General features: G+C 41.4%; 1 protein-coding gene across 3 annotated transcripts in view; it reads left to right on the forward strand.

Moving 5' to 3' along the window:
* Positions 1 to 13,009, forward strand: part of LOC121869304 — a 204,962-nt gene that overhangs the window by 15,503 nt on the left and 176,450 nt on the right. For 2 of the 3 annotated variants that reach the window (XM_042370553.1, XM_042370555.1), the window contains exons 1-2: positions 10,261 to 10,413; positions 10,535 to 10,569. In XM_042370553.1, the coding sequence (XP_042226487.1) occupies positions 10,537 to 10,569 (33 nt within the window). In that variant the 5' untranslated portion in view covers positions 10,261 to 10,413; positions 10,535 to 10,536. Of the gene's footprint in view, positions 1 to 10,260; positions 10,414 to 10,534; positions 10,570 to 13,009 lie in introns of those variants that run through there. The other variant, XM_042370554.1, reaches the window with a different exon arrangement.

A 13,009-nucleotide genomic window follows, 5' to 3' on the forward strand; every position in this document is an offset into this window, starting at 1 on the left:
CTCACCAACCCACCCCCACAGTTCACCTCACCAACCTCACCCCTACAGTTCACCTCACCAACACCTCACCCCCACAGTTCACCTCACCAACCCCTCACCCCCACAGTTCACCTCACCAACACCTCACCCCCACAGTTCACCTCACCAACCCCTCACCCCCACAGTTCACCTCACCAACACCTCAGCCTCACACCAGAGTGTTTGAGTAACTAGGGTTTTCACGTATTCGCTGATTCATTGATTCCTAAACCATAATAAACGGGAATATGATTACTTTAGGTTTTAGGATGTAAAAATACGAGTTATGTAAATATTCCACAATTTTTGCATAATATTCATTAGATTAGTTAATTAAATTAGTAGAGTTATAACAATAGTTCACTTATAATGATTGCCTTGGCTCACGACAGCTTGGTAGTGAACCGATTAAATTATCGTGACTTCAGAAGACATTCTCCCAGATGTCGAGGAGTGCTCAAGGCCGCCCAGCAGGAGAACTGACCACAGTTTCGTAAAATTTCATGTAGTTTATTTTAATCCGGAGTGGCCCTGTTTTTAAACTTGTACTACATGTTCATGCTGTACTGTATGTTTTTTTTCTTATCTGTTAAGCAATTGCAGCAGCTCACTCTCCTGTGGTCACGTCGCTGCCTTGCTTTGTGTACATCGTGTGAAGGGTGTAAGCGCGTGTACAGCACTAGAGCGAGAGCCTTTCCTATGAGTTCATTATTGCTTGCCCAGCCCTAAATCCAAGTCGACCGATTCTGAGTTACGGTCACTACGGCCAGGGGCCGTGTTTAAACGTGAAATGTAAGAAGGGATCAGGACCCTCGTGTGTTGTGATGGCACCAAAGCAATGAAGCGGTGTTAACTGTGGTTGTGAAAGTCTGCTTCTAATCTTTATTCCGAATCGAATCTGAGGAAAACCTAATACCAATATTTATATATTTTAAATGAAGTAACTTAACCCCTTCCCCATTGGACGCCACTTTTAACATTTTATTTGGGTAACGCTAAACGATTTTATTCAGCACAGATAGTCCCCCGTACCAAAGGGGTTAAACTCTCTTCACTAAGATGAAAACTCAGACTTCGACATTAGTATATATGTGTTGTACATGTGTATGTATGTACACCAGCGTCCATAGTCTCAAGTTTCTTTGGAGTGTGACCTGTTTTAAATTCAGGATAGACTAGTATTGGCACTTGGTTAGGTACTCCCAAGAGCCTGTACAGTACATGTCCAGTACCTGGCGACTGTAGGAGCCCAAAAGGTGAGCTATTGTCCAAGTCGCTCACTGAAGAACTGACGAAGACGATAAATTTGTCAATAAATATTGACGCTGTTGACATTAAGGTGGGTGGTGGTGTGTGAGTCATGCTGATGCTGTGGTCCTCAACTGACAGTGTTACTTCAGCACGCTTTCCGACACCAGCTGATGGACGGTGAGGAGTGGCGAGGAACACCAAAGGAAGAGGAAGAAGACAGTTAGCGCCACTTTGTTTACTCCACGCGGTGCCGCTGTCGTAATGAGTCGACCGTGATAATGGTGATTATCTGTCCCTGTTGTGATATCAGTAATGATGAGGTTGACTGTAACAATGATAATTACTGAACCGGTAGTTAAGGCTATGACTACTGAGCCGGCTGTAACAGTTGGAGCAATCATATAATTACTCAACCTGTTGTGGTGGTGGTGGTGGTGGTGGTAGTTGAGGTGATCGTAATGGTGGTGGTGGTAGTAATAGGGGGATGGTGGTAGTGATAGGGGGGTGGTGATAATGGTGGTGGTGGTGGTGTTAGTCATGGTGGTGGTAGTGATGAAGCTAGTGGTGGTTGTGGTAGTGATGGTGATGGAAGTGGTGGTGGTGACATGTGGTGATGGTAGTGGTATCGTTACTACCTCACGAGGGATGGGTAGTCCATGAAGAACCTTTAATGGGTGCTGAGAGCTTGTTAAGTACCACACAAGAACACGCTCTCGGCTCCTGAGCGACGCACTCTACAGTGTGTTAAGTGAGGCTGAGGCTAAGGTAGGTGGCGGCAGCCTTGTTAAGGTCATATGGAGCTCCTGGAGTGTGAGCTGTCATCACCTTATCAATATGTTTCTTTTGTTCTGTAAATTGGCATATGAGTCATGCCTGAGGAATATCCTCAATTTAAAGAGTGACACAAGATATACATATTTTAATAATTACGACATGCTTGCTCCTGCCTGCTGCGTGCTGATAATAAGTTTTACCTACGGCTTCCTGCTTCTTGATAATGTTGTGAACATAATAATGCAGAACGTTAACAAAGTTTCAGGTGGCAATAAATGTCATGTCGCGTATCGTTAGGCGAGAGAAATGAATCAACGCTTTGCTGCTTCTGATAATTACGCGAAAACATCAACTAAAATTTCACTCCCCCGAACTCTCACTTTTTATCACTGTCTCCACTCCGAGGGCAAGAGTCGACCTTTTCGCGCTAAAACAGTACAATGGAACCATAAGAGATAAGGCCCATTCACAGGAAGGCGGCAGCTGGGATTGTCCACCGTATAGCGTGTGCTGGTTGACCCTCCGACCTGTGATGGGTGGTGCAACGGTGGTCCACGAGGCCCCGGATGTGTGGGTGACGTGAGTGATAAACACAAAGAAGACGGCGCCGCCACAGGAGCGCAAACATACAGGGGAAACAAACTTAGCAGCCGAGAGAAAAATTAAGAAAATATTGAGAGAGCAAAACGTAATGGAAGACCAAGCATGGAGGAATATAAAGCACAGAGAAAAGAAACACAGGGAAATTAATTAATAAAAAAATACTTGAAAGAACAGGAAAGAGAAACATGGATGGGTGGAAGATAGAAGAATTAAAACATAGAGACAATCATAGAACAGTAAGGAACACGGAGGGAAAACAGGGATAGGGAGAAGAATGAGAGAAATAGATGTAAAAGAATAAGAAATATATTATAAAGAAACAAGAAGGAAGGAAGCATGTACAGTAGATGAGAGAAGTGTGAAGTTACAGTTAAAGACAGACGAAGACAAATGAAATAAAAACTGATTGAGTAGGAAGACGTAGATGTTCCCCAGCAGATGAGAAATTCCTCACTCATTAGACTAGTGACGGCAGTGTTGCATACAGTAGATGCACAAGTAGTGGCGCAACTCACTCTCAGTACTCGACGTGATGGTGCATGCTAAGAGAAATTAAAACAAGTCAATTAAAAGCAATATTAATTATCTTAAATATATTTTTAGACCTTTTATTAATTTTATTTGAGAAACCATTAACGTGGACACTTCCAGGTCATCGAAATGTAGACAGCTTTTACTGGTAGAAAAACAACGAGAAAATTACTGTAAATCTGTAATATAATAAAATGAGAAAACTTGGTTAAATAATTAGGGATAATAGGATAATGGTACAGATAGTAATAGGCAAAGTTGAGAGTAGGAGGACCAGGGAAGGCAGAAACTGGGTTGGATGAATGAATTTGAAATTTGCTGTTTTGTGGATATACTGTACACCATCCGAGAGAATTGGTAAAGTCTTCCTGAGAGTGTTTGGAGTGGAAGGCCGTAGTCATTAATCCTCAGTAATATCTTAACTGGATGACTGATGACTGGCTAATAACTCTTAAGTAAAAATGTGGACCCGGAGTGTGCTATGATTTTTCATACTGGAGAAAGAGCTTATAAATATGTCATTCATAAACTATTATATCTATCTATCTATCTATCTATCTATCCATCCCCGTCAGGCCACAACACTACCTGATTCGTGAACGTGGCTCTCACCCGAGGCTGACACGGCTCAGCTCCTTCACGGGAAAGGCAACTGTTCACAGAGAGCAGAATGTTGCTGTAGTGTACAGTATATATGTATGTATGCAAGTATCTATGTATGTACGAATTAGTATGTGATAATTGACTCCCTGACAACTATGATAAACAACCCTAAAACTGTGTTAAACTGAAGCTAAAACTGTTTACTTACACAGAAAAATGAAAGCTTATATTGTACAGTAACTGAAGTTATTGCACGGCTGAGAGTGACTGTATCGTACTGATAACACAAAAATACAGTATTTCTAAATAAAACATTCATAACTTAAGTCAGTTAAAGGCCGACACGAATGTTCTACGTATATTCTTTTATTTACGAAAGTTCGGCAATAGTTTACGAGTGTCGTCCTCCGTGACAATGACTAATCGCACTGTTGACCGCGACTTTTTCTTGCCGCGATACTGACCTGGTTTACTGCATACATAAAGCTCTATTACTGATGCGGGGAACTACTTAAACAACAATGAGACAGTGAGTTGGTCATTCTCTACAACAATTATTAATCTATACACCAGCAAAATATTGACGTAATATTATAGACAATTCTATTTTCTTTGGTTGGTAATAAGGTTGAGAGAGCGAACTGGTGGCTCAAGGTCTTTTGTGTCACACCTTCACTTGAGGTTCTGATACAAGTCTGAGACTGTAAAGTAACACAAGGATGGCGGCCTCAAGGCCTCAGGCCGTTTTAGATGATGTTTCTCGTCCAATTTGAAACCTGAACTAATAATTCATAAACAGATGATTGTCATATTTTAAACAAATGTGGTGCACCATTAAGCATAAATGGCACCAAATTTCAGTAACTACAAGTCAGCCAACACTATATCAGCGTGATCAGTTTTTTGGTGCATCATAAAGTGCGTTTGTGGGCAGTAGCCTGAGGTTTACACTGTCTGGTGCCCGAGGACACCAGTGTACGGCAGTAAACTAAGTGTGAGTAAATCACGTGTTTTAATGCTTCAATATTGAGTACTTTTGAGTGAAGTAACTTAATTTTAGTATATTGCATGTATTTGGTTCACCTTCAGTAGCCATTAAAATAAATTCCAAAATGCTCGTCTCCTGTTCCAAGGGTGGGTGGTTCGATCACAGGACACTCCCAGTTCACCCAGCTGTAAATGGGTACCTCAGTTTACAACTTAGGGAATTGAATACGGTTGAGTGCAGAATCGGCAATGCTGCCTCCTTGTGTACCGAAGGCTTAGTATACAGTGTGCTGTATTCACACTGTCCCTAACGGGCAGTCATGCCGATGGGACCCAGTTTCACTTTCACTTCACAAAATTTAGTTCCTGACTTTATGTTTATGAAGACTAGACGGTTTATGTTTGTGATAAATAAATGATTGTAGTCTGTAGGCAAAATGTTCCTTATAAAGTGCACTGCAGTTAATTATTTTATTTAAATACAATGAAAGCAGTAATGGTCTAAGACTGAATCTTTGTGGAACACCATAAACAATATGTGAGGCCCCAGACTGAGAGTCATCAAAGAAAAGGTGTTGTTTCCCATTCCTTGAATCTGCAAAGACACAGTTGGGTAGTTAGTTAACAGTGAGATGGTATGACCAACCGCATCACTGGCTTATGAAAGGTCAATTCCGCTTGTTTTTGTCAAGAGTGTTTATGATGACGTTGGTGGCAGGCAACTGGGAGACACAAGAACATTATAGTGAACTTCCTACTGGGATTTTGTATAAATAATAAAGTTAATGAGGAGGATTAACGCTGGACAGTAAATCTTAAACGGGCTTGTATCGCCATATACTGTCCGGCCGTTCTCTCTGTCAACACTGGCAGGGATTCATTTCACCGAGAGAACATAGAGAATGACATTTATAAAGCACAAATTATTGTAATAATGACATGAAAGAGGTTTAAAAGACTAGAAGTAACTGAGAAATAAGAACAAATGCTACAGCGAAAAGTCACTACTTCTCATACCGTGCCCAGCGCTCGCCATCTGTACTATAGGTCGTTGGTTTATGTCCGGTCCACCCAGCTGTGAATTGGTTACCAAACTTTAGAGTTGGGGACAATAAGGCGACCGAGTGCAGTGCCAGCCAAGTAATGAAAACATATTTACTAGACTCAACAGTGCCCTTTATCCTCGCTAGCCGATGGTACTAACCTTTACCCTAACATACCTGTAGTTCTCTCACTCGTAATAGTAAATTACCATTGTCATGTACCTCAAACATCAAGTTGTATCCCACACAGCCAGACAACTATAGTTATGATAGTACACTAGAAAGGTGGCGACACAGCTCAACGTCCCACCAGCTTCACTTCTAAGGTCCTGTTAGGCTACTTGAGGGAAAGCGATTTAGCTTCACAAAATACAGGTTGATTACCCTCCCCGCCATCCGTCCTTCCCGCCCCGTCCTCCTCCGACTGTGACCACCATTACGTGGGCGCCTCCACCCGCTTCATGGTTGGTGCGCACAGGACGTTACCCTCCCTGGCGGACCTCCTCTTATGCTGCCTCACGCACACACTCACACCGCCCAAAACACTTTTGGGCAATCAAGTACACGCTCGCCTACGTCTGTGCGTGACTGCCGTACATGCCCGCACATATATATATATATATATATATATATATATATATATATATATATATATATATATATATATATATATATCTTGATAAAATCACACGGGAAAAGGGAAACAACGGAGCACCTTAGCTTTCGTCTTTATTCAAGATATCTTCAGTTGCCTCTGATCTAATGAAATATATATATATATATATATATATATATATATATATATATATATATATATATATATATATATATATATATATATATATATATATATATATATATATATATATATATATATATATATATATATATATATATATATACGCAATAAACAAAAGGGAAAATCCATCCTGAAAACCAAGCGTAAACACATATTATGACGAATTCAAACAAAAAGCGAAGATGACGCGTTTACGCACTAATGCTTACAGGTTCACAGCTGAAATGAACACATACAAACACAAACACGCTCTCTCTCTCTCTCTCTCTCTCTCTCTCTCTCTCTCTCTCTCTCTCTCTCTCTCTCTCTCTCTCTCTCTCTCTCTCTCTCTTCGTCATTAAGCAGTAGTCCTATGTGATGAGACTCAACCAGGAAAGTCTCCCTGTAGCTGCCTGCAGTAAAGTTCTTCACTGCTGCTGTAAACACCTTCTTTACCTTTTTCCTTGCTCTTGTTACTCCTTCTATGTGTATTATATTCATCATGGTGAGATTCCTTAAATTTCAGTATACATGAGTCTAACTATTTCACCCTTCAGTCATCTCAGGTACTTTGTTATTTGTGTGTGTGTGTGTGTGTGTGTGTGTGTGTGTGTGTTTGTGTGTGTGTTTGTGTTTGTGTGTGTGTTTGTGTATGTTCGTAATTACCATTTACATTGAACCATCACTGCTTAATTCTATAGTGACTTTCTTTCATCCTTTGTCCCACCATTTACGTCTTCTTATGTTTAATTTTACTTTCGTTTCGATTATTCTCATTTCTTTCTTTCTTCCTCCTTTTGTATATTAAGAGAAGAGAAAGGCAATGGCAAGAGAATGTGATAAATATTAGAGATAACCTCCAGGTAGACGAGTTGATGAAGAAGGGGAGAAGGAGGAAGAGGAAAAAGAGTAAAAGAATAGGAAGGGCAGGTAGACCAGTAGGATCAGACAAAATAGAAGAAGAAGATTATACAAGGAAGAGGAAGAGGAGAACAAACAAGAAGTAGGTTGAGTGGACCACCTCGCACGCAGAGCTGAGAAGGGTACATCCCATCATTACACAGCATCGAAACTCATTGTCCTTAATTTAATCATACCAACACAAATTTCAGAAGAAACTTGTACCTGCGTTGTCAAAGAAGGACCGACGCCTTTTCCGTCGATGGTCCATTTTATAAAACTACTGCTTATCCAACCCGAACTAGTACCCTGTGGAACTCTCTGTCTTAGAGTGCTCGTCTTGCATTATATAACCAACATCAGTCCCATTCATCCCGCTTTAAGAATCTTTAGACTTAGTCAAGGAGACAACTCGGTGAACCGAGTTGACAGTGGTACTTGCCTGGTGTCTACCTATGCTGAAGAGAGGGGGAGGAGGAGGAATAGCAGGAGGAGTATCACAAAGAGGAGGAGGAGCAGTAGGAGTATCACAAAGAGGAGGAGAAGCAGGAGGAGTATCACAAAGAGGAGGAGGAGCAGGAGGAGTATCACAAAGGAAGAGGAGCAGAAGGAGTATCACAAAGAGGAGGAGGAGTAGGAGGAGTATCACAAAGAGGAGGAAGGGCAGGAGGAGTATCACAAAGAGGAGGAGGAGGAGGAGAAGAAGGAGTATCACAAAGAGGAGGAGGAGTAGGAGGAGTATCGCAAAGAGGAGGAGGAAGAATAACAACAACATAATGATAAAAGGGGAAGGAGCAGGAGCGAACAAAAAGGGAGGAAGTCAAAACAACTTTACCATGTAAACTTAACCTATTTGTTATATTCATATCCCTTCTCCCTGTCCTCCTCTTCACCTCCACTTGATTCCTCACTCCGCCACAAGAACTGGTAAATCGTCACCGTAAATCAGTCATGCACTAAACTTTACGGTATATTGGTTACCACAGAACTATGTTGATGAGAAATTGCCCCAGATGACAGGATGGTATTTATATTTATGCTAAGATAAATCAAACTTAAAAATACTCCTTCCAGGCTTGTTGTTTTATCATCCTTGAAGAACATATAAATAGACTACAGAAGGCGTTCAGTAAATTATTTTCGTAATATTAACTGTGAACTTTAATGTTTTCCTTCCTTTAAGATCGTATAAATCATCTTACAGTTACCTTAAGGCAATATCCAGAGCTTTTAAACCAACGTACTGTACAACAATACAAGTAGCAGAGTTGTGCTTGGGTCACAAGTATTCAGGTGTGATATATCGAGATTAAACGACTAACAGAAAATTTGTAAAATTTGATCAAACAGGACGAGAGAAAAAATAATTTATGCGTCCGACTTTCTGAGTTAATAAAGATGTTGGAAACAATTATTTTTTACGTAATAAACATAGACGTCAATGAAACAAAAACATATGCTCATCAAGGTATCTCAATAGTTTCATTTAACAAGTATCTGAAATAATCCGTCTCATACTATCTTAGGCATTTTTTAGTAACATATAATTGCGCCTAATCATGCAAGGCTGACGGTGCTGGGAAAAACTTACACTTGCGGCTGACCACACGAGGACAGTTGGTAGTGGGGACCTGTGTCTTGTGTGGCCGCTTTGTGCCTTGTGTGGCCGCTGAGTGTCTTGTGTGGCCGCTGTGTGTCTTGTGTGGCCGCTGAGTGTCTTGTGTGGCCGCTGTGTGTCTTGTGTGGCCGCTGTGTGTCTTGTGTGGCCGCTGAGTGTCTTGTGTGGCCGCTGTGTGTCTTGTGTGGCCGCTTTGTGTCTTGCATGTGTGAGCGTGTCATGGACAGATGTGTGTGTGTGTGTGTGTGTGTGTGTAACCTAACCTTTGCGGGTCCTTGTGTCATCCTACGTGTGATGATGAGGGTGAGGGCGGACCAGTCACGTCACACATTATCCTTTAAAAAACATAATTCTTTGAGTGTGCTGTCCATCGTCCTTCCTGTGGTCGACATCAGACGACATTATTTCACAGAACATAACATAGAGTGTGGCAGCGTCTTGTAAGTTGTAAAACAGATGAGTAATGAGAAGTGTTGTAGTGTGACGTCATGTGTGTGTGGGAGTGCCCACCTCTGGCTCAAGGAAACAGAAAATACCAGGTGCCAGGAGGACGCTGTTACCTGTTCTCGCTGGCGATATGACTATAGGGAGTTTGTGTGTCTTATTCCTTAACTCTATCTTGTAAGAAATCACTTTCCATTATATAAACAGTGTGTGGAATAATTAATATAAAGAATTATTGATCAGAAGCATTTATGACAAGATATAGGATTTAGATATAAGGATATAGTGTACACGATGACGTTCATCTATTAGTATTAATTCATATTTGTACAAATTTATGAAGATATATGACTTAATACGACCCATCAGTAGTTTTAACGAAAGTGAAATCGGCAGGAAGTCAGAAAGTGGCAACTCTCTCACCTTACGACGTTACCAAGGTTGGGTAATTTTCTTTCTCAGGTACAGTATCTAGTGTCAAAATTACACTTTTTTTTAACACATTAAATCAGTAGTATCTATTTCTAATCTCGACTCAACTAAACATTAATATGACTGTGTAAAAATGTTTATACACTTGATCATTTTTAAATCACTTGAAGATATGGTGAAGTGTTTCCGTTCATCAAACCTTGTGAAACCCGTCTGGTTGATCGTTCACTCTCGTGTGTGTAGGCGGCGCCATGTTAACCCAAGAGGAGAGAATCCAAGATGGCGGAATGAGTGAGAGTGTGTTTAGTGATCCTCCGTGAAATACCAGCGATTTGTGGTGCATTATCAAGTCGCATCGTGTTTGAATTAGGTCTATGCTGTTATAAAGTGTTATACGACATATTGGCGAAAAAACCCGGTGGATTTACTAGGTAAGATGGGAAATATCTTGATCAGTGCTGAAGACGATGATTTTGTTGCTTAAGGAGTGAGCACAGGTCTCACTTTCACACTCGCGCAAACTTCTGATCTATTGTTTATCTTCTGTTTCAGTCATGGATTCCGTAGCTGCTGTGATACTCTTATTGGTAAGTACCCCCTCGCTTTCTTACTCTGTATCTAGCAGGGAGTGTTAACTTAGTGGAGAACAGGAGGTGTCCATGTACAAAGTGGAGGTGATTGGGCGAGGCTGTCTAGCAGGGGAAGTCCTTGAGCCTCGACCCACACACCGCTTATTGGCTTGTACCTTCCTTTTACCTTGTATATAGAGTATTTTAAGACCAGAAACTGTGCACTTTATAGTACAGACCTAAGTGTATATAACACATGTTGTGAAGGAACCAGCTGGTGATGAACGAAGGCAGGAGAATTACCCACCTATGGGGTGTGGTGCACCAGCTGTGAGTGGGTGTTTCGCCATACCTGAGGGTGGCAGCCTTTCAGGTGGCATGATTACCCTCATTACACGGTAGTTTTACCCCATCATTACAGTCTTGCTTCATCCTCAAACACAGTTACTGGCCTTAACCATCTGATCAAATAATTTTAATTTGTTGGAGTTATAGAATGTTATATTTTCATAAAAGTAACATGAGCCAAGTTTCATAAACAAAAGATATACAGTATTACACTACCAGGTGCCAAACACAACCCAGACCAGCGGCACAACACACTGGTGGCTGGAGACATCAATGCCATACAGATAGTTATCCCAAGGTTCAGTAGTGTGCCATCATATTGCTGGTGTATGTTGTTAATTGAACATTAGTGTGTTGCACTGCAATGATTACTGTGTGTGTGTGTGTGTGTGTTGTACTGCAGTGGTTACTGTGTGTGTTGTGTGTGTGTGTGTTGTTTAAGCCCTATGAGTGTGTTGTGTATGTGTGTGTTGTGTTTGTTAGTGTGTGTGTGTGTGTGTATGCTTGGGCAGGATGAAACTATGGGCAAGTTTCTTTACGCCATTTGCCTCTGTCTACCCAGCAGTAATTGGGAACCTCGATGTTAATCGATTTGCGGAGCGTGTTCCAGGGCAATGGTTCGCCAGTGCAGTTGGCGAGTTGTCCGGTCTTCTCGGATTATTCATTGACACTGGGTCATGCAGCTCGTTAACTTAGGGTGTGGTTGTTGTGATCGCGACAGCTGCTACACCTTAAACAAATTCAGGCCAAGGTGGCCCTTGGGCCGGCCATCCTCGTTACACGAGGGACAACCATTATTTATTACGTGTGTGTGTGTGTGTGTGTGTTTCGCGTGTATGTGTGTGTGTATACGTTATGTCTGTGAGTGCAGGCGTGTGTGTGTGTGTGTGTGTGTGTGGTGTGTGTGTGTGTGTGTGTGAGACAACTAAGGAACACGTTCTACCAGTTTTCTAGATAAGGAATTATCTTAAAAAGCACTTGTTTACCGACACAAAAGTTGCTAAACATACAGTTCTATTGTGTAAAGTGGACCATGTGTACCATGTATAAAAATAGATACCTTCTCCATCACTTGGATCAGCTGTAGATGTTTACATTACTAGTCGCGTGTACTTCGCTACAGGAACGCTTAAAACGTGAAGAGGAGCAATTTTCTAAGACGTTCACGTAATGCCTGTGAGCGATTACCATTCACCTAATGTTAGTTTCGTCCAAAGTGCTACAACTGGTACACTACATTGTAAAATTACTATTAATTGATAGACAAGCGAGGGGGGTGCAGCGGTTTTACCTTCAGATATAAAGAGACTTATTATGTGAGTTGATAAAACCTGTCACTAACAGTGTTCCACCTGGTTATTAGTAGCTGCAGTAAGGGCTGTGCTGAGTTAGTGAGATAAGAGACCAGGGCCGGGCGGCCTTATGGTCATTACGTCTGGTACTGCGAGAGGTCAAGTCATATAGAGGGGCATACATGACCTAAAAGATCACGTGACTGGTTTGTTAAACTCGAGCGTCGTCAATTACGAGAAAAAAATCACCTCAATTGTGACATTTTCTGTTGGGAACACAAAAATACGGGGAAGTCTCAGGGATTTTTTTCACCCGACAATACATGGAAGACATTCCCGCAAGGTCGACTGCACACTCGAGGTCCTGCAGCAGAAAGCAGGTACAATATAGCAGCTGTTTTCCATAATTAAAATGAAGAAATATCAACCTTCCGAGTATGTCTGTACAAATTCATGTACTATAATGTTACGAATAATGACTGAATACTCATAAAATGCGAGGGGACGTTTAATTACAAAGTTACACTCTTCATTAAACGTTAGTATAAAGACAATTTCCACCAGCATCCTCGTCCGCAGTGCTCAAACACGCTCCTTCGCTCGGAACCTCCCCAAAGAAGTGAACTATTAAAACTGAACACATTAGACCAGCTAGCAGCTCTCTTATCCCTTCTTTTCGCCACTTAGCACCTCTACAACGTTTAGTCTGAGTAAAACACAACTCAAGTCGGCAGTTTATCTTTGGTATCAAAGGAACCTAAACCTGGAACAAGTAAGGAAAGATTCAACAAATTTCTTCTAGAACAGACGTACTGTAA

The sequence above is a fragment of the Homarus americanus genome, unplaced genomic scaffold (genome assembly GCF_018991925.1).
Source record: "Homarus americanus isolate GMGI-L3 unplaced genomic scaffold, GMGI_Hamer_2.0 scaffold36734, whole genome shotgun sequence".
Classification (NCBI taxonomy): domain Eukaryota; kingdom Metazoa; phylum Arthropoda; class Malacostraca; order Decapoda; family Nephropidae; genus Homarus; species Homarus americanus.